At 45.4% G+C, this 23,160-nt stretch overlaps 1 protein-coding gene across 1 annotated transcript in view; it reads left to right on the forward strand.

Annotated features, from left to right (window-relative positions):
* Positions 1–5,931: 5,931 nt before the first annotated feature.
* Positions 5,932–23,160, forward strand: part of LOC134944569 (transient receptor potential cation channel subfamily M member 8-like) — a 145,593-nt gene continuing 128,364 nt past the window's right edge. Inside the window, exons 1-5 of the mRNA XM_063933238.1 lie at positions 5,932–6,057; positions 6,132–6,205; positions 9,048–9,204; positions 12,748–12,925; positions 14,613–14,785. Of these exons, the coding sequence (XP_063789308.1) occupies positions 5,968–6,057; positions 6,132–6,205; positions 9,048–9,204; positions 12,748–12,925; positions 14,613–14,785 (672 nt within the window). The 5' untranslated portion in view covers positions 5,932–5,967. The remainder of the gene's footprint in view (positions 6,058–6,131; positions 6,206–9,047; positions 9,205–12,747; positions 12,926–14,612; positions 14,786–23,160) is intronic.

The raw sequence follows: 23,160 nt of genomic DNA on the forward strand, positions 1-23,160 counted from the left end.
TCTCTCTCTCTGCATAACTTGGTAGATGTGTATATGTACCTTACAGTATCCCACCTGTCCTTCTGCCCTTTCCCTCTGCCCCTACATGTGAGTTGTGTGGGAGTCAGCTCTGTCTGTGGGGCCAATTCAATTGTGGCACGCCTGATGGCCGTCTAAAGGAATGGGTGTCAGGAGAGAAAACATGGATTCTAGAAGGGAACATCTATGGTACAATTGCATTTTAATACAGTTTTAGTACATTTTGGTGAATTACCACACCATTGTCTTGGCTGCGAGTGTTCCCAATCTACTGTTGCCAGTTTTTTTCCATGGTAAATTTCTCATGGAGAAGTGGCCCTATCGGAATTTTATACACAGTGGCCATGAGCCCCCTTGTATGTTTCTTGATGACAACAGCCTATGCTCCCCCCAAAAAGAAGACAAAAGCACTTTACTTATTTAAATGCGGTGGTATTGTTCTGGGTTTTTTTTTTTACAAGAAAGCGAGTTTTGTGGTTAATACTCTTCGCTGAAAAGTAAAAGTTAGACATGTCGTTTGTTGCTTCTCCAGGAATTTAAAAGGAGTGTGGTCAGGATCCTCATCCAGAGGTGTGCTTTTCATGACACTTAAGACTAATGTTGACAAAGGAACTTCTGTACCTCTACCAAACTCTGCAGGTCAGAGTTCCCCACTCTTGCTTCTCCAACTAAAACAATCTCTAGATTAATATGGTCTGGGGGACAACCAAGGATGAGAGTTGTAATAGTACCCTTGTGGTGGAGTAGAGTCGTAACTGCTTTCTCCAGACGACGATTGCTGGTTCTGTACCTCTCACGACTTCTTCCGTAGGAGCCTGTGGCAGAAGAATGGACACCCCAAAGAGGATCCCGCAGATAAAGGATAATACAAATCGACGGTGACAACAATTTTATTTGTAATGAAATGATTAGTCACCGCTGTAAAGTCAATTGCATTTAGAGCGAAACACATACACTATGTATCAGCATAATAAACATTATTACTAAGGCATGTGGTAACAGCAAACATTAACCATTTCAGTACAATTACCAACTTTAAGAATTGTCAGGTACGAAGTATTCTGGTACTAAATTTGCATAATCACCTAGACTGTCCACAGAATGGCGCGGGGCGCCAAATAATAACATTCAGTTCCTGTACAGTGTTCCCCGTGTAATATCAGTGTCTCGGATTTCAGAAAGCCTGCACGATAATGCTGTTTTTCCGAGATAGAGTCAACTGACATCAGGTAAGTATTTGTAGGAAGGGGTGCAGGATGGGCTAATTGCAATATAACACAGCAACAACAAATAACGGGGATAACTGTATTTGTATCCACAAAAAGGTAAGTCAGAGGAAATAACACCACTCCAAGTTTACGTTAACAGGCAAGCAAGGTTTTCTGTAGGACGTCCCTGCATGTAGCATAAATAAGGCACTTTTATCGGACTAACATTCCATCCCTGCGACCAGGTCACCTTAACCCGGATGGGCTACAGCTGCAGATTTTATCTATGATGCAGGAGTCTCACAGGTTGACTGTCCTCCAAGTTAAGGTCAAAGAATCACCGACTGGTGTGCTGTGACAATGGTGTCCACCTTGTAAGAGGGGAGAAACTGATGGGCCTTGTACTGTGGAGGCTGAGGGAGCAACTCCTTAGTGGGAGTCCAATCAGAGTGTCTATGTTTAGGGTCTGGAGGTGGATTGTTAGGATTTATCCCCAGGAATAACGGGTAAATTACTGTACAAGGCTTTAGTGGGGCAGTCCCTGTAGGGGTAGTGGGCTGGCAAGGATTGTGGTGTACCAGAGTACCAGTATCAGCAGTCGGCTTCTGCCGGTCACCTCTCCCTGTATCTCCGCTCCTGGATCAGGGCTCACTCCTGGCCTCCCTTCACCTCTCTCCCCGCCCGTGGTTTCCTCCAGCACCCAAGAGCCCTCCGGGTGGCTCTTCTTATGTAGTGGTAGTTGGCGGGGCTGTGCGCGGCGACTCTCCGCACACACACGTGGTGGCTCCCCGGCTCCTGCTGATGCTGCCCGGCCCCACCATGTCTCCCTCTGCATGCGGCGGCTCTCCCCGGCGGCTTCCGGCTCTGCAGCGGGTCTCCCGTCACACGTTCCCCGTAGCGGCTGCTCTCCTCTGTGTGCGCCCCGGCTAGCCGCGTCCTCATGTGATGCGGCTCCCGTCCTTCTTGCAGCACACCGCAGCGTTCAGCGCTGTCTCCTTCTTCTTGTCTTACTGTCGGCTCCTCCTCTCTTCACTCCCGCGCGTTCTCCTCCAGTCCAGGTGACTCAAGGGCTTCCCGCGTAGATTCCCCAATAAAGCTTTGCTAGGCAATGCAGGGGGAGAGAAATTAACCCTTACATGGTCAATTAAGAGTCTTACAGGCAGCTTTAGCTGTCATTAGGGCTGCAGTGACATACAGTAGGAGTATCCCAACGTGGGTATCACAGAATGAGAGTGCTACATCCAATTGTGGCCTGGTGGTGCCCAATATAATCATGCACCACATCTCTGCAAATGCATTCAAATGGCTCTCCTGGATCCATGCTGTGGTCTGACTAACTGCAAGTGGTGACCTTCCAAAACTCCTTAGACCACCTATTGTAGAATCTTGCCAACATTCTCCTGTACTGTAATTTACAGGATCAGGTCATTTAGTCACATCAATTACTCTCTTCATTGGGCACATTATGTCTCCTGTGGAATAATTTATAATTCCCCCGATCTGGTGATTTTCCCAATCTGGGTTAGAACAAATTTAGATTTCTTAATGAATGAAATAGTCCTCTATGGACTCTATAGGCTTTGAGAACGTATATGGCCCCCATACAGCAGCAATTTAATGCTGCAATTCCCTCGATCTCCCAACAGCTGGGTCAGGGAATCAAGAATATTTACATGTTCAAAAATCCTGAACCCCTGATTCCGACCATTTTCGGTTGGTATCGGGGAATCAGGCATTTTTAACATGTTTCATTTTTACGATCACCCGACGGATTGCCGGTCATGCCTACAAGTCGGGGAGTCACAGCTGCAGATATATAGGAGTCAAGCCATTGTAGGCTGCCCCTCACCCATAACAGAATCCATCAGGTTTATAGAGGTGGAGATATTGCCCATGGCAACCAATTAGATTCTACTTATCATTTATCTAGCACCTTTGAGAAGATAATAACTAGAATCTAGTTGCTATTGGCAACATCTCCACTATAAACCCGCATTTTAGTAAATATATCCCTAAATGTCCACGTGGTTATGACTGCTCCCTGTCACAACTGAGGGCTGAGGCTGACCTGGGGAAGCCTCAGACGTAGGGGCTGCTGTGTATGGGAACCGTAGAGGTAGAATAGGGTTCTTGGACATGCAGGAGGATGAGCATCGTTTGCCCAAAGGCGTGACCACAACAACGGAGTATATAAAACAAAGTCTGTTTATTGAACAGACAGTTTAGACACCTTGGCCATTCAGATAACCTTCAACAGTAACTTGTGCAGATAAATATAGCAGTACAGTTCCTGGGAGGGCAGTGGTAATGAATGCTGTGGCAATGCAGGATAAGATGTAACAAAGTCCTTGCAAGACCCGGAGTTGGAAAGTCCGTAGGCCACAGTTAACCGCTGTAATAGGGAACTAGCTGGTACTGCCCAGCAGATGACACACTGAAAGCTGGGTTGGCACAAATACACAGAGGTTGAAAGGAACTTGGAAGAATTGCCGGGGATGCCGGATGGAAATGGTGCAGACAGAAGGTGTATTAAACTCACCACTGAGGATAGAGTCTGATGGTGAGTATCGATGGTGAACTGTGGTTCGATGTTGAGTTGTAGATGATGAATGGATCGATGCTGGAACACCGCTGGAGAGCAATACTGGAAGTGATACAGAACACCGCTGAGAGCTGGTAGTGACACAGGAACACCGCTGGAAGCTGGAAGTTAGACTGGAGCAACGCTGGAAGCCAGTGATAAAACCACTGTGGATCACGGAGAGCGATGTTGGTAGGCAAAGAGAGCTAGGAGTGATACTGGAACACCACTGGAAGCTGTAAGTGACTCTGGAACAACACTGAAAGCTGGAAGCCGGTGATGGATCACTGCAGGACACGGGATGCAATGTAGGAACACTGCTGGAGTCAGGGAGCACCGCAAGATGGTAACTGGTGCGGTGTCTCTTTAAGTGGAGCAAGGTAACAGGAGCTGGAATACCTGGAAGCACAAGCTGGAACATCCACAGACAGGAGAGACATGTATCACTAGGATAAACAACCAAAGCACTGACCATTAGGCAGCCTGGATGCAGGATATTTATACCAGCTGGGAAGCAGGTATTGACTGGGCAATCAGGCAGAGTCCAGAGCACAGTGGATAGGCTGGAAAGTGACATGTGATGAATCCAAACATGGTTGCGCCCATGTTGGATTCTGGAGGGAAAGTCTGTTTGAACTAACATGTGGGAATCTGTAGTAATGGCGGCGGAGGTGGCGGAGGGCAGGAGATGCCATTCAATATGACAGGAAGGATTTACTATGTAGTTGCCATGACAGCGCTGCCGGGATCATGGAGAGGAGACTGAGGCAATGTTGTACAGTGCGCTGCACGCAGACAGCGCAGGTGGAATCCAGGCTTGTGCTGGGCCAGTCTCAGGAGACACTTGGAAGGTAAGAAGTGGTGACTAATTACCCGGATTGTGACACTCCCATTCCACCCTAGCATCTTTTTGTCTACTTCATCTGAATACGAGGGGGCTCATGTCCACTGTGTATAAAATTCTGATAGGGCCACTTCTCCATGAGAAATTTACCCTGGAAAAAAACTGGCAACAGTAGATGGGGAACACTCGCAGCCAAGACAATGGTGTGGTAATTCACCAAAATGTACTAAAACTGTATTAAAATGCAAATTGTACCATAGATGTTCCCTTCTAGGATCCATGCTTTCTCTCCTGTAGCCTCAATGGACTGTTGGTGCCAATATTCACAAGACGAACTGGTACTGCCCAAAGTAGTCACACTTTGGACTAAAAGGTCTCATTCAAAGCTTTATGGACATTAGTGTCCCTCTGTTACCAGAAGTTTTTCTCTTACCTTTCCCAGGACCACATAAGCAAGCCAACAGACTCATAAAACATATTTGCAGAGCCAGGCATCTGTATGCACATTGTGCTTTCATCTGCTAAAGCCCTCCATTCACGGGCCCTGGTTTGGGCTTGAACTTGATGTCCAAGTTCCTGCCACCCACTTTTCCCTTCCTTTTCTTGCCATTCTCTTGTTACACAATTATACATTTTGACATCAATAATTGTACTGTTCTGTGATATATTGTATTATCTCAGTCCTCCCTCTGCTTGATATTCCACTTTATTGTAATGTACTGACCATTGTTGTTCAAAAAGCAATAAAGATTCCATAGTTATAGCAGGAAGCAGCAGATAAATAAAACCTTGTACACCGGAGTGCCAATAAGGTGACTTCTATGTGTACTTAAGATGACTGTAACATTGCCTTCCACCCAAATATCATCTTGTGTGTCCAGAGTGTCTACAGAAAAGTCAAATCACCATCTGCTTCTGGCTGTCATCTTTTAGACCGCGATAGATAAATTATAGCTAAAAGCTGATTGGTTACTTTGGGAAACATTTCTATTTTCTCTTTGAAGGTCTGATACATCTGTCCTTCAATGAGATGCACTAAGAAACCCTTATTGAAGTTTTAATAACTGGGGAAAATAATCATCAAATGGTGAAAACTACCATAAAACTAAAAATATTTGTCACATATATATGATTGTAAAACTACAGCATTAGACGCCTAAAGATTTATCAGTGATTATGACTGGCCATTAGGGTGTATAATTACCATTCTACCCAGACAACAGACATACTGCTCATATACCCATCCTAACCTCTTAGCTTTCTCATCCCCATAGATCATTGAAGATTTCTCCAACTGGGTCTAAATATCCCCCTAAATGGGGAGTCGCAGGAGCGGAATGCTGGACAGCTCCCGGAAACTGTACTCCAGCGTACCTTGCAGTAATGAGTTATCGCTCAATGAGTTCGTAAGTTTTCCCAACTAATTTGTACAAGAGATGGTTCCTTTATTTAATATTAATTTCTAATTGTCCATTTACAGGGTGCTGTCAAACTGATTCAAGAGAAGTTTAAGAAGAGAGAGTGTGTGGCATATACCATAGATTCAGCATCACAGTAAGCTTCAGACTGCAGGACTCAGAGACACTGCCAGACACAGGATAACACCTTGAACTGTCACCAGTTATCAAATTAAGGGGGAGATATACTATACTGTAGCCTGCAGTGTAAATTGTGGAGAAGTGGACCAGCTTCTATCATTTTATGGAATGTACTTGATAAATGCTGCCTCGAAGTTGTCTGCTATGGACAACTTCTCTTTACACTGCTTCATACAACTCTCCCTTATTCTGTCCTTAAAGAATGGCTGTTTCCGCATGTTTAAGTATCTTGTCTGTTTGACAAAGCTATAAGTCAAGAGATTTTGGGATAATTTTCTGCTCTATGAATTAACAAACAATCTTTATACATATCCTACTGTCACCTATGTATGTGGATAATACCCAGGTGTGAAAGTGTATGTTGAAACACACTGGTATGGTAAATAAAATTGAATTTAATACAATACTAACATGCAATGTCTAAAAACAAGCAATACATAAAAAAACACAAGTGGACTGGGAACAGGCCATGGGGGGAATGTGATCCTACCGATGCAGGTGGAGGAGCCGCAGGTGTCAACTAAAGGCAGGGTACCCCGGGAAATACCCTGCTGGTGGCTCCTCTGATCAAATTCCCTTCCAGGCAATCAGGAAAACAGTCCGCCAAACGTCCAGGGGGTGGGCAGCGCCACAAGGTATCTCCAACGCATTTCGGGACAGCCTTGTCCCTTCTTCAAGGCAAGTAACCTTTGTGGCTTGATGGGGATCCTTTTAAATGTCTTTTAGCCAGTGAAAAACGGCCGAAAATGGTGGGAAAAGGTCACTTCCTGTCTAGACCGGAAGTGACGTTTGCGGTCCATTCACAGGATGTTTTGACCGGAAATGACATCAGAAATGCATTCCACAGTATCCATTGCTCTCTCCTGAGAAGATATCAGCGTCTATAAGTGGGAAAAGAAGACCAAAAAGGAATCCACATCAGAAAGTCAATGGGCCTTTCTCACAGGCTTCAACTCAGATTACAAATATTTTGAAAGAATCATTCACAAACATTGGCACATCCTCCAAGGAGATCCGATATTAAGAAACATTCTTCCCAGCAAACCTAAGTTCATATACCGTAAGGCGGCCAATCTAAAGAGCAAACTGGTACAAAGTGCCCTACCTGTGAAAAACACCAATCCGATAAGAACTGCTGGCTTTCACAGATGCGGTCTATGTGTGGGGTGCAGAAGCATCAAAACGGAGAAAGTCATCATTAATGGTAATAAATCGAAGATTCAAGACTTTATCACATGCAATACTTCCAGTGTTATCTACCTCATCATGTGCTAATGCGGTAAATCCTATGTGGGTAGAACTTCAAGGGCCTTGAAAACACGCATAGGGGAACATTTGCGCAACATCCGTAAAGGCCTTACCACCCACCACCTCTCAGACAACTTCCGGAAGGAACATCAGAGTTCCACCAATTCAATTGCCTACTTTGTAGGTCTCCGAAATATCAAGTCCACATGGAAAGATAGGAATCTAGAAGCCAACCTAGCAAAAGCAGAAATGAAGATGATATTCAATTTACAAACGCTTTTCCCCAATGATCATAATCAAGACTTTGAAATCAAATGGTTTCTTTAACATCATACCAGCCACATCTTCTATCCATCACCACTTAGTCATGCTTAACGGCCCTCCTTTTTCAGGTGTATACAGTACCTTACTTAGAATAATTTATTCCTATTATTTATTTATTGTTGTATTTCCTTTTTTTCATGTCAATGGGGAACTACATTGTTTCTCTATGAGAATGCCATTCAACGTCCACTACAAAAGAACTGTGATCCATCCTCTTCACCGGATATCTATATAAGTTTACCTCTCCTTCAAGCTACTAAAGGACATCATGGGACATATTTGAATATTAATTCCGGTTATAATTTCTGTTTATTTGTATTGGAAACAATCAAAATGCTGTCTAATGACCATCAAGAACGATTGTCCACCACTTTTCCCACTCATAGAAGCTGATATGTTCTCAGGAGAGAGCAATGGACACGGTGGAACGCATTTCTGATGTCATTTCCGGTCAAAACATCATTTGAATGGACCGCAAACGTCACTTCCGGTCTAGTCAGGAAGTGACCTTTTCCCGCCATGTTCGTCCGTTTTTCACTGGCTAAAAGACATTTAAAAGGATCTCCATCAAGCCACAAAGGTATCTTGCCTTGAAGAAGGGACCAGGCTGTCCTGAAACGCGTTGGAGATACCTTGTGGCGCTGCCCACCCCCTGGACAATTGGCAGACTGTTTTCCTGATTGCCTGGAAGGGAATTTGATCAGAGGAGCCACCAGCAGGGTATTTCCCGGGGTACTCTGCCTTTATTTGACACCTGCGGCTCCTCCACCTGCATCGGTAGGATCACATTCCCCCCATGGCCTGTTCCCAGTCCACTTGAGTTTTTTTATGTATTGCTTGTTTTTAGACATTGCATGTTAGTATTGTATTAAATTCAATTTTATTTATCATACCAGTGTGTTTCAACATACACTTTCACACCTGGGTATTATTCACATACATAGGTGACCGTACGAGAGACCAGCGCCATTGTAGAGAGAGCACACCCCCTTTTCCATTTTGCACTTTTGTACTGAGCCCTTAGGGAGCTCTGGCACTCTCCACATGGCCAGCTGTCTCAGTCCTATACAGCGCAGACTTGCTACCCCCGCCTTCCAGTTTATACATATCCTATTGTTATTCTTCTGTGGATTGTAGAGGTATCCATATATGAACATTTGAAACTGAATGACAGGATGGTGGGTACTATGGGGTTAGGGAGATATGACTATCTATTATTATTGCAGGGATAGTAGATGTAAGTGCGGTTACGACAAGATCCAGCATATTCAAGGGACTCAGATAAACCAGAGCAATGAGTGGGACTATCAGAAGCATACGAAGGAGCTGCCCACTGATGCATATGGGGATATTCAGTTTGATGCCGTTGGGAGCAGAGGAAAGGTAGGTCCTGCTCATACAGGATACATCAGTATATGACCAAAGCCATAAGGACAGAGAGGTAATTGTAGCTGAACAGGGTAACACCATATCCCAAAACAAAATTAGCTTTTATTGCTGATCCAAATCTCCTCTGCTCTCAGTAGGGCAAAGCTGGGGCATTTTCTGAGTGATCTGGTGCTTGCGGGAGAGAATTCCGATGTTCACCTTTCAGATCAGAGTGGTGGCACCCGCTAATGTCCTTTAAAGTTATTTTGTTGTTGAAAAACTAATGAAACATAGTAAAATAAATTATAATAAGGGAGAACTATGGGTATTAAATAACATCTGTCTACAGATTTGCTAATTTTGGCAGCTATTTTGGTCAATTTAGACTAAACCTAATTTAGAGATGAATGGAAATGCAATGCCCTTGTAAGCAGCTTTGAAATTCCGTCCGTTTTGAAGGCGGAACATGCAGGAGATGTCTCAGTAGAAGAGACGACTCGTGCATGTAGCTGCTATCCCAGCACTGCAACCAAAGTCGCTAGCTGGGATCCATCATCGCAACCATCGCAGACAGCCAACTGAGAAAGCAGGGGCTATGAGACCAGGAAATACGCAGACCCTGGCCTCTCCCTTACCAGAAAACAAGGGCGTCACGCCCCGATTCCAGGAATGCAGGCCTCCCCTGCCCCCTCTCCACACTCTCAACACCGCTGCCTGTCAATCAGGCAGCAACAGAGGGGAAATACGGTTGACATTGCAAGGCCGGTTGTGCACATGTGCAGAATGGACCTTGTGCAGCCGCAGCTTCATGAGAATCGGGAATCTGCAAGTGTCCCCTCTCCTGCGTAAAACTCTGAATCGGGCCTAAAGTACACTTGAAATCACCAATTATGTATGTCCCCGTGGACCACCAGTAATGCTAAGGAACACTTAAAAAAAATCCACTTACAGTGTAACAATTCCAGGCTCAAAATGCCATTCGAAAGTGACCACTCCCATTAAGGACCAAATGCACTAAAGGGACCCTATGATCCTTTTGTTAGGAATGACCTCTGATAGCCTCAATCATTTGCTGCCACATTTAACACACGTTAGTACATTTGGAAAAATGTATGTTAAGATCTTGACATGTATGTTCAGCTTTGATAATTATTACTGAGAAAGGGAAACATATAGAAGTAAAGGTACTGAATGATTGCTTTGCTTAGCATTTATGAATATGTTGGCACTTAGTGTACATTATAATTAGAGATGTGCACCGGACCATTTTTGCTGGTTTTGGTTCTAATTTGTTGTCTGGTTTTGCTTTTGGATTTGGTTTTAGATTTCAATCGTGACTGGTTTTGCATTTATTTCCAAAAATCTACAAAAAAAGCTAAAATAACATAATTTTGGGCCTTTTTTTTTGTTCCCAGAGTAATATTAACCTCAATAACATTAATTTCCACTCATCTCCAGTTAATTTTGACCACCTCACAGCTCACAATATTGTTTTCATCCACTTTAGGCTAAAGGCTGCAGCGAGCTGGCTGGTTACTAAGTGACAGAGCAGTGGCACAAACACACGGCAGTTTATAACACATCTAAGAAGCATTGCGTGGCAGAAATGAAAAGTGGTGCAGAATGGAATTGTCCTTGAACAATGTGAACAAAGTCACTGGGGTACAGTGTGCAGAACAGTACAAACAAATTATACAACACTATATATAGATTTTTTCTTTTTGGAACTGGCAGCTCAGCTCACACTGGGGGTCATTCTGAGTTGTTCGCTCGCTAGCAGATTTTAGCAGCATTGCACATGCTAGGCCGCCGCCCTCTGGGAGTGTATCTTAGCTTAGCAGAATTGCGAACGAAAGATTAGCAGAATTGCGAATAGAAATTTCTTAGCAGTTTCTGAGTAGCTTGAGACTTACTCCTACACTGCGATCAGCTCAGCCCGTTTCATTCCTGGTTTGACGTCACAAACACGCCCTGCGTTCGGTCAGCCACTCCCCCGTTTCTCCAGCCACTCCCGCGTTTTATCCTGGCACGCCTGCGTTTTTCCGCACACTCCCAGAAAATGGTCATTTTCCGCCCAGAAACACCCACTTCCTGTCAATCACACTCCGATCACTTCAACGATGAAAATTCTTCGTTCGGACGTGAGTAAATCTACTAAGTTTTGTGCTAAAAAACTTAGCGCATGCGCACTGCGTACCATGCGCATGCGCATTTTTGCCTTAATCGCTCCATTGCAAAAATCGTCAACGAGCGAACAACTCGGAATGACCCCCACTGTGTGGAGTCAGACCACTTTTACACATGTGCACCGGGGTAAAGAAAGTTCTGGGGTGCAATGCACTAGGGTGCAGTGTGCAGAACAGTACAAATAAATGATTCAAAAATATGTAATTATTTATAACTTTATTTTCTAGTGGCAGCTCTGCTCTCACTGTGTGAAGTCAGACTGCTTTTATGCACACGCACTGGAGTGCTGCATACTGGGGTGCAGTGCACAGAACGGTACAAACAATACACTTTGTTACTTCTTTTTTACTTATTTCAGCCCACTGCTTATGTGAACACAGTGGGTGGGGCCTGCGGAGTATTAGTCACCCTGTCTGGACCCCACACAGTCACTTAACCACTTGCCTGGCATGGTCGCATCAGATGCGACCACACCAGGCAGTGTTTTATCTGACCTGGTCGCACAGGATGCAACCAGTCAGATAGAGAGTGTTAGCAGTGGCAGGGAAGGGAAACTTCCCTCCGCTGCTGCTGTCAGAGGGACCGGAAGTTCCCTCTGCCTCCCTGCACTCTCCCCCACTGATTTCCATGCTGCCGATCACTGCTGATCGGTCAGCACAGCAGGACCCCCCACTCCAGTAGCTGCAGACAATAACAGCCTCTGGGGAAGTGTAAATTACCCCCCCCCCCCCCCCAAGCTACCCCTGTGTACCTGGAGGCTGTCCCGACTTTCTAAATGAAAGCCGCGATGTTTCCAATGTTCCGATGGTCGTAAAGTTTCCAATCAATGTTCCGATGTTTGAAAAAAATTGTAAAAAATATTTTTTTTTCTATTTTTTTTTTAACTAAAATAATTTTGCACAGGGTTAAATTAATGTTCTTCACCTAATTCACTCATAAAGAACCCGACAATTTCTGAGCGTTTTTTTGGGGGGGGAAATCGTCAGTTAAGTGGATAAATCAGCAGTGCTGAGTGCAGAACACAGCAGCGTGCCTTGTATAAGTTAAAAACAGCCACTTGTATTGGTCACTCTATCCGGACACTGCACAGCTACTTAAATCAGCAGAGTAGCATGCCTGGACTGAAGTGAAATGGTGCAGAGTCACCGCCGCAGCCCTCTTATATCAAATCCAAAACCCGCAAGAATCCTTTGCCAGGAGGATGACGTTTTGTCTCGATCTGGAATCCGAGTCTGGCGGGAGCACACAAACTGCGACTCAGTAATCCGATCCACTCATCTCTAATTATAATATACGTATTACTGTATTAGATGTTTCTGAAAGTCCATTGTTCATTACAATATCATTAACGCCTCTGTATTTCCCCACCAGTACATTCGCTTGTCCCGGGACACAACCCCGGAAACACTGTATGAGCTGATGACAAAACACTGGCAGCTTAAAACTCCGAACCTCGTCATCTCAGTGACTGGAGGAGCTAGGAACTTTTCCCTGAAGCCGCGGATGCGCAAGATTTTCAGCCGTCTCATTTACATTGCACAGACCAAAGGTGCCTTGGGAAAGCCTGGCAGCATGTGGGAGAGTGGAGAATCAATAACAGGGGCAATGCAAATTAGACCAATGCTGCTCCTATACTGTGAGGTTTTCTTTTACCAAATTAGCTGATTTGAGCAACCATTGAACTGTGATACCCAACAAAAATCTGATCAAGAATGGTCATCTTTAGACCCAGACATACTTTACTGCATTGAAATAGGGTTGTTGGGTTTGATGCCTGCATAACTGAGGGTGAGATGTGTCAAATCTTCTAAAGTGGACAAGTGGAGAAATTGTCCTCAGCAATCAATCAGCTTTTAGCCATCATTTATTAGGATATCTAGAAGCTGATTGCTGTAGGCAACTTCTTCCCATGCCCTCTATGGAAGATTTGATACATACTTACCTACTCTCAATGAACCTCTGACTTTTGAGTACCCCAGTCACCTGGAAAAGTAGGTGATCCTCCCGCATCCCACCATTCCTAGTATAAATGGAGTGCTGGCGTGTATGGAGAATTCAGATGGATCCCTTGAAACAAGTTAAGGGTTGAAGCAATTACTCTCTGATAACGATCAGCAAGTGGATTTATAGGGGTGATGAGTTCAAATATGGGAGCCACCCCAACTGCCAGTGAGTCAGTTTGCGATGGCAGTTGGTGTGGCTCCCCTTTTTGATCTTTGGATTGAGCTGCAGCTCAACCTCTGGGGCCGCCACTGCAGACAAATATCCGATTTTAGGGCTAGGTTCTGAGTCAGATGCAGAAGTGCATACAGCAGAATCAATTGGCAATCGCAGGCCTATCACATTTCCACAGCATTTCTGATACCGTCTGGTTTGCAATACAGCTTTTGTGCGTAAACTTTGTGTACTGCATGCACCGTATATATTTGTAGAAATCATTGCACATGCACAGTTACAAAAAAAGAGGCTGAACTATATGAACGTTGTCATTGCATGCGGGTCTGAATAAGGCCCTTAGGCGGTCATTCCAAGTTGATCGCTCGCTAGCTGTTTTTAGCAGCTGTGCAAACGCTATGCCGCCTCCCACTGGGATTGTATTTTAGCTTAGCAAAAGTGCGAACGAAAGGATCGCACGGCGGCTACAAAATAATTTTGTGCAGTTTCAGAGTAGCTTCAGACCTACTCAGCGCTTGCGATCACTTCAGACTGTTCAGTTCCTGTTTTGATGTCACGAACACACCCTGCGTTCGTACAGCCACGCCTGCGTTTTTCCTGGCACGCCTGCATTTTTACGAACACTCCCTGAAAATGGTCAGTTGACACCCAGAAACGCCCACTTCCTGTCAATCACTCTGCGGCCAGCAGTGCGATTGAAAAGCTTCGTTAGACCTTGTGTGAAACTACATCGGCCGCTGTGAAAGTACGTAGCGCGTGCGCATTGCGCCGCATACGCATGTGCAGAAGTGCCGTTTTTTTGCATCATCACTGCGCAGCGAACATTTTCAGCTAGCGATCCACTCGGAATGACCCCCTTAGTTCCATGCATGAGTGCAATTGTGGCCTATTCATGTACAAACCTGAATCGGCCTGTAAGTGTGAAGAGACCTCACTGTCTGCAGGATATGTAAAAAGGTCAAGAATGTTTTTGATGCTGAGTAAACACATGCTAAGTGTTGGAGGTTATTGTAAGTCAGCGTCAGCTCATTTCAGTGATGTATTTCTCCTCATAAACACAGGATCCTGGATCTTTACAGGGGGCACTCACTATGGCCTGATGAAGTACATCGGAGAGGTGGTCAGAGATAATACCATTAGCAGGAGCTCAGAGGAGAAGGTGATAGCCATCGGTATAGCACCTTGGGGAATGGTCTCTAATCGTGAGACCTTGATCCGGACATCCACCGATGAGGTCTGAATGCTGACATCTGTGATAAAATAAGTGTTTTGTGCATATAATATTGTATTTAGTATAAAGAGATATTTATGCAATAATTGTAGGTTTCATTTAAATGGTATATATTTTGTAGTATAGAAGCAGGATCATCTTCACAATCGGGTCGATGGGACTACACTAAGAAGGGGAGGAGGTGTGACCAGTGCTGTGTGGGTGTGACCAGTGCTGTGTGGGCGTGACCAGTGCTGTGTCGGTGTGGCCACTGCCATGTGGGCATGTACACCCCTGCACTTTCAGCCCCACTGTCTCCCTAAATACAGGGTGCTTCTAGTTGATTTCCTCCCCAAGCAGTGGCAAACGCAGGATTTCTAGAGGGGGGTTTCCAAATGCAGTCCACAATCTCCTACTCTGTGGAACATTGGAGCAAGTGCGGGAGTGGCAAAAGAACCTAGTAATAGCTCTGGACATTAATGTAAACATTGGTCTATTTATACACTGGATACTGTATAGAATACAGTATTAATATTTAACACTGTAGATGGTCTATAGTATAGGCTGTATCAAACATATTTAAATAATATAAATAAATGGCCAGGAAAGGTTAAACATACCATAATAAATAAATAAATAAATAAATACACAAACATAATTGAACCAGTAGGAGACAGAACTGTATTTTCTAAGCACACACTCTCCCACTTTATGGTAAGGTTCCTGTCTCTTCTTCCTGGTAGCTACTCTCTGGTACAGAGCACTGATTGAGGACTCAGATCCATTCCACACACACAGCAAACTGGGCATGTGCAGCAGCTCTGCTCTATCACTTAAACTGCATGATGTGGTGGCAGCTCTAGTGATCATATTATATACCATTGCTATTATTGTCATAATTTGAGCCACTTGCCAAGAGGAAGGGGGTTTCAGGCAACCGGAAACCCCTCTGCGTTTGCCTATGTCAAGGGAGATATTGTGAATGCTGACTGCTATTGTGACACATTGAGATGGTTGCTGAAGGCAATTCATTGAAAACAACCTGGTTTGCTCTGAACAGGCATTGATTGTAGTGATGTGCACCGGAAATTTTTTGGGTTTTGGTTTTGGATTTGGTTCCGCGGCAGTGTTTTGGATTCGGATGCGTTTTGGCAAAACCTCCCTGAATTTTTTTTTCGGATTCGGGTGTTTTTTTACAAAAAAACCTCAAAAACAGGTTAAATCATAGAATTTGGGGGTCATTTTGATCCCATAGTCTTATTAACCTCAATAACCATAATTTCCACTCATTTCCAGTCTATTCTGAACACCATACACCTCACAATATTATTTTTAGTCCTAAAATTTGCACCGAAGTCGCTGGATGACTAAGCTAAGCGACCCAAGTGGCTGACACAAACACCTGGCCCATCTAGGAGTGGCACTGCAGTGTCAGACAGGATGGCAGATTTAAAAAATAGTCCCCAAAGAGCACATGATGCAAAGAAAAAAAGAGGTGCACCAAGGTCGCTGGATGGCTAAGCTAAGCGACCCAAGTGGCTGACACAAACACCTGGCCCATCTAGGAGTGGCACTGCAGTGTCAGACAGGATGGCAGATTTAAAAAATAGTCCCCAAAGAGCACATCATGCAAAGAAAAAAAGAGGTGCACCAAGGTCGCTGGATGGCTAAGCTAAGCGACCCAAGTGGCTGACACAAACACCTGGCCCATCTAGGAGTGGCACTGCAGTGTCAGACAGGATGGCAGATTTAAAAAATAGTCCCCAAAGAGCACATGATGCAAAGAAAAAAAGAGGTGCATCAAGGTCGCTGGATGGCTAAGCTAAGCGACCCAAGTGGCCGACACAAACACCTGGCCCATCTAGGAGTGGCACTGTAGTGTCAGACAGGATGGCAGATTTAAAAAATAGTCCCCAAACAGCACATGATGCAAAGATAAATTATAGAAAAAAGAGGTGCAAGATGGAATTGTCCTTGGGCCCTCCCACCCACCCTTATGTTGTATAAACAGGACATGCACACTTTAACAAACCCATCATTTCAGCGACAGGGTCTGCCACACGACTGTGACTGAAATGTCTGGTTGGTTTGGGCCCCCACCAAAAAAGAAGCAATCAATCTCTCCTTGCACAAACTGGCTCTACAGAGGCAAGATGTCCACCTCCTCCTCATCGTTAGGTTCCTCACCCCTTTCACTGTGTACATCCCCCTCCTCACAGGTTATTAATTCATCCCCACTGGAATCCACCATCTCAGGTCCCTGTGTACTTTCTGGAGGCAATTGCTGGTGAATGTCTCCACGGAGGAATTGATTATAATTCATTTTGATGAACATCATCTTCTCCACATTTTCTGGAAGTATCCTTGTACGCCGATTGCTTACAAGGTGAGCGGCTGCACTAAACACTCTTTCGGAGTACACACTGGAGGGGGGGGGGGGCAACTTAGGTAAAATAAAGCCAGTTTGTGCTAGAGATGAGCGGGTTCGGTTTCTCTGAAACCGAACCCGCACGAACTTCATGTTTTTTTCACGGGTCCGAGCAGACTCGGATCCTCCCGCCTTGCTCGGTTAACCCGAGCGCGCCCGAACGTCATCATGACGCTGTCGGATTCTCGCGAGACTCGGATTCTATATAAGGAGCCGCGCGTCGCCGCCATTTTCACACGTGCATTGAGATTGATAGGGAGAGGACGTGGCTGGCGTCCTCTCCATTAGAAATTAGATTAGAAGAGAGAGAGAGATTGTGCAGAGTCAGACAGAGTTTACCACAGTGACCAGTGCAGTTGTTGTTAGTTAACTTTTATTTATTTTAATATAATATATCCGTTCTCTGCTATATCCGTTCTCTGCCTGAAAAAAAACGATACACAGCAGCAGCCAGTCACACAGTGTGACTCAGTCTGTGTGCACTCAGCTCAGCCCAGTGTGCTGCACATCAATGTATAAAAGGCAAAGCTTATAATAATTGTGGGGGAGACTGGGGAGCACTGCAGGTTGTTATAGCAGGAGCCCCCAGGAGTACATAATATTATATTAATTTAAAATTAAACAGTGCACACTTTTGCTGCAGGAGTGCCACTGCCAGTGTGACTAGTGGTGACCAGTGCCTGACCACCAGTATAGTAGTATATTGTTGTATGTATTGTATACTATCTCTTTATCAACCAGTCTATATTAGCAGCAGACACAGTACAGTGCGGTAGTTCACGGCTGTGGCTACCTCTGTGTCGGCAGTCGGAACTCGGCAGGCAGTCCGTCCATCCATAATTGTATTACAATATATACCACCTAACCGTGGTATTTTTTTTTCTTTCTTTATACCGTCGTCATAGTGTCATACTAGTTGTTACGAGTATACTACTATCTCTTTATCAACCAGTGTACAGTGCGGTAGTTCACGGCTGTGGCTACCTCTGTGTCGGCAGTCGGCAGGCAGTCCGTCCATCCATAATTGTATTATTATTATAATATATACCACCTAACCGTGGTTTTTTTTTCATTCTTTATACCGTCATAGTGTCATACTAGTTGTTACGAGTATACTACTATCTCTTTATCAACCAGTGTACAGTGCGGTAGTTCACGGCTGTGGCTACCTCTGTGTCGGCAGTCGGCAGGCAGTCCGTCCATCCATAATTGTATTATTATTATAATATATACCACCTAACCGTGGTTTTTTTTTCATTCTTTATACCGTCGTCATAGTGTCATACTAGTTGTTACGAGTATACTACTATCTCTTTATCAACCAGTGTACAGTGCGGTAGTTCACGGCTGTGGCTACCTCTGTGTCGGCAGTCGGCAGGCAGTCCGTCCATCCATAATTGTATTATTATTATAATATATACCACCTAACCGTGGTTTTTTTTTCATTCTTTATACCGTCGTCATAGTGTCATACTAGTTGTTACGAGTATACTACTATCTCTTTATCAACCAGTGTACAGTGCGGTAGTTCACGGCTGTGGCTACCTCTGTGTCGGCAGTCGGCAGGCAGTCCGTCCATCCATAATTGTATTATTATTATAATATATACCACCTAACCGTGGTTTTTTTTTCATTCTTTATACCGTCGTCATAGTGTCATACTAGTTGTTACGAGTATACTACTATCTCTTTATCAACCAGTGTACAGTGCGGTAGTTCACGGCTGTGGCTACCTCTGTGTCGGCAGTCGGCAGGCAGTCTGTCCATCCATAATTGTATTATTATTATAATATATACCACCTAACTGTGGTATTTTTTTTCTTTCTTTATACCGTCGTCATAGTGTCATACTAGTTGTTACGAGTATACTACTATCTCTTTATCAACCAGTGTACAGTGCGGTAGTTCACGGCTGTGGCTACCTCTGTGTCGGCAGTCGGCAGGCAGTCCGTCCATCCATAATTGTATTATTATTATAATATATACCACCTAACCGTGGTTTTTTTATACCACCTAACCGTGGCAGTCCGTCCATAATTGTATACTAGTATCCAATCCATCCATCTCCATTGTTTACCTGAGGTGCCTTTTAGTTCTGCCTATAAAATATGGAGAACAAAAAAGTTGAGGTTCCAAAATTAGGGAAAGATCAAGATCCACTTCCACCTCGTGCTGAAGCTGCTGCCACTAGTCATGGCCGAGACGATGAAATGCCAGCAACGTCGTCTGCCAAGGCCGATGCCCAATGTCATAGTACAGAGCATGTCAAATCCAAAACACCAAATATCAGAAAAAAAAGGACTCCAAAACCTAAAATAAAATTGTCGGAGGAGAAGCGTAAACTTGCCAATATGCCATTTACCACACGGAGTGGCAAGGAACGGCTGAGGCCCTGGCCTATGTTCATGGCTAGTGGTTCAGCTTCACATGAGGATGGAAGCACTCAGCCTCTCGCTAGAAAACTGAAAAGACTCAAGCTGGCAAAAGCACCGCAAAGAACTGTGCGTTCTTTGAAATCCCAAATCCACAAGGAGAGTCCAATTGTGTCGTTTGCGATGCCTGACCTTCCCAACACTGGACGTGAAGAGCATGCGCCTTCCACTATTTGCATGCCCCCTGCAAGTGCTGGAAGGAGCACCCGCAGTCCAGTTCCTGATAGTCAGATTGAAGATGTCAGTGTTGAAGTACACCAGGATGAGGAGGATATGGGTGTTGCTGGCGCTGGGGAGGAAATTGACCAGGAGGATTCTGATGGTGAGGTGGTTTGTTTAAGTCAGGCACCCGGGGAGACACCTGTTGTCCGTGGGAGGAATATGGCCGTTGACATGCCAGGTGAAAATACCAAAAAAATCAGCTCTTCGGTGTGGAGGTATTTCACCAGAAATGCGGACAACAGGTGTCAAGCCGTGTGTTCCCTTTGTCAAGCTGTAATAAGTAGGGGTAAGGACGTTAACCACCTCGGAACATCCTCCCTTATACGTCACCTGCAGCGCATTCATAATAAGTCAGTGACAAGTTCAAAAACTTTGGGTGACAGCGGAAGCAGTCCACTGACCAGTAAATCCCTTCCTCTTGTAACCAAGCTCACGCAAACCACCCCACCTACTCCCTCAGTGTCAATTTCCTCCTTCCCCAGGAATGCCAATAGTCCTGCAGGCCATGTCACTGGCAAGTCTGACGAGTCCTCTCCTGCCTGGGATTCCTCCGATGCATCCTTGCGTGTAACGCCTACTGCTGCTGGCGCTGCTGTTGTTGCCGCTGGGAGTCGATGGTCATCCCAGAGGGGAAGTCGTAAGCCCACTTGTACTACTTCCAGTAAGCAATTGACTGTTCAACAGTCCTTTGCGAGGAAGATGAAATATCACAGCAGTCATCCTACTGCAAAGCGGATAACTGAGTCCTTGACAACTATGTTGGTGTTAGACGTGCGTCCGGTATCCGCCGTTAGTTCACAGGGAACTAGACAATTTATTGAGGCAGTGTGCCCCCGTTACCAAATACCATCTAGGTTCCACTTCTCTAGGCAGGCGATACCGAGAATGTACACGGACGTCAGAAAAAGACTCACCAGTGTCCTAAAAAATGCAGTTGTACCCAATGTCCACTTAACCACGGACATGTGGACAAGTGGAGCAGGGCAGGGTCAGGACTATATGACTGTGACAGCCCACTGGGTAGATGTATGGACTCCCGCCGCAAGAACAGCAGCGGCGGCACCAGTAGCAGCATCTCGCAAACGCCAACTCTTTCCTAGGCAGGCTACGCTTTGTATCACCGCTTTCCAGAATACGCACACAGCTGAAAACCTCTTACGGCAACTGAGGAAGATCATCGCGGAATGGCTTACCCCAATTGGACTCTCCTGTGGATTTGTGGCATCGGACAACGCCAGCAATATTGTGTGTGCATTAAATATGGGCAAATTCCAGCACGTCCCATGTTTTGCACATACCTTGAATTTGGTGGTGCAGAATTTTTTAAAAAACGACAGGGGCGTGCAAGAGATGCTGTCGGTGGCCAGAAAAATTGCGGGACACTTTCGGCGTACAGGCACCACGTACAGAAGACTGGAGCACCACCAAAAACTACTGAACCTGCCCTGCCATCATCTGAAGCAAGAAGTGGTAACGAGGTGGAATTCAACCCTCTATATGCTTCAGAGGTTGGAGGAGCAGCAAAAGGCCATTCAAGCCTATACAATTGAGCACGATATAGGAGATGGAATGCACCTGTCTCAAGTGCAGTGGAGAATGATTTCAACGTTGTGCAAGGTTCTGATGCCCTTTGAACTTGCCACACGTGAAGTCAGTTCAGACACTGCCAGCCTGAGTCAGGTCATTCCCCTCATCAGGCTTTTGCAGAAGAAGCTGGAGGCATTGAAGAAGGAGCTAACACGGAGCGATTCCGCTAGGCATGTGGGACTTGTGGATGCAGCCCTTAATTCGCTTAACAAGGATTCACGGGTGGTCAATCTGTTGAAATCAGAGCACTACATTTTGGCCACCGTGCTCGATCCTAGATTTAAAGCCTACCTTGGATCTCTCTTTCCGGCAGACACAGGTCTGCTGGGGTTGAAAGACCTGCTGGTGACAAAATTGTCAAGTCAAGCGGAACGCGACCTGTCAACATCTCCTCCTTCACATTCTCCCGCAACTGGGGGTGCGAGGAAAAGGCTCAGAATTCCGAGCCCACCCGCTGGCGGTGATGCAGGGCAGTCTGGAGCGACTGCTGATGCTGACATCTGGTCCGGACTGAAGGACCTGACAACGATTACGGACATGTCGTCTACTGTCACTGCATATGATTCTCTCAACATTGATAGAATGGTGGAGGATTATATGAGTGACCGCATCCAAGTAGGCACGTCACACAGTCCGTACTTATACTGGCAGGAAAAAGAGGCAATTTGGAGGCCCTTGCACAAACTGGCTTTATTCTACCTAAGTTGCCCTCCCACAAGTGTGTACTCCGAAAGAGTGTTTAGTGCCGCCGCTCACCTTGTCAGCAATCGGCGTACGAGGTTACATCCAGAAAATGTGGAGAAGATGATGTTCATTAAAATGAATTATAATCAATTCCTCCGCGGAGACATTGACCAGCAGCAATTGCCTCCACAAAGTACACAGGGAGCTGAGATGGTGGATTCCAGTGGGGACGAATTGATAATCTGTGAGGAGGGGGATGTACACGGTGATATATCGGAGGGTGAAGATGAGGTGGACATCTTGCCTCTGTAGAGCCAGTTTGTGCAAGGAGAGATTAATTGCTTCTTTTTTGGGGGGGGTCCAAACCAACCCATCATATCAGTCACAGTCGTGTGGCAGACCCTGTCACTGAAATGATGGGTTGGTTAAAGTGTGCATGTCCTGTTTTGTTTATACAACATAAGGGTGGGTGGGAGGGCCCAAGGATAATTCCATCTTGCACCTCTTTTTTCTTTTCTTTTTCTTTGCATCATGTGCTGATTGGGGAGGGTTTTTTGGAAGGGACATCCTGCGTGACACTGCAGTGCCACTCCTAGATGGGCCCGGTGTTTGTGTCGGCCACTAGGGTCGCTAATCTTACTCACACAGCTACCTCATTGCGCCTCTTTTTTTCTTTGCATCATGTGCTGATTGGGGAGGGTTTTTTGGAAGGGACATCCTGCGTGACACTGCAGTGCCACTCCTAGATGTGCCCGGTGTTTGTGTCGGCCACTAGGGTCGCTAATCTTACTCACACAGCTACCTCATTGCGCCTCTTTTTTTCTTTGCGTCATGTGCTGTTTGGGGAGGGTTTTTTGGAAGGGACATCCTGCATGACACTGCAGTGCCACTCCTAGATGGGCCCGGTGTTTGTGTCGGCCACTAGGGTCGCTTATCTTTCTCACACAGCTACCTCATTGCGCCTCTTTTTTTCTTTGCGTCATGTGCTGTTTGGGGAGGGTTTTTTGGAAGGGACATCCTGCGTGACACTGCAGTGCCACTCCTAG

Source organism: Pseudophryne corroboree, chromosome 7 (assembly GCF_028390025.1).
Source record: "Pseudophryne corroboree isolate aPseCor3 chromosome 7, aPseCor3.hap2, whole genome shotgun sequence".
Classification (NCBI taxonomy): domain Eukaryota; kingdom Metazoa; phylum Chordata; class Amphibia; order Anura; family Myobatrachidae; genus Pseudophryne; species Pseudophryne corroboree.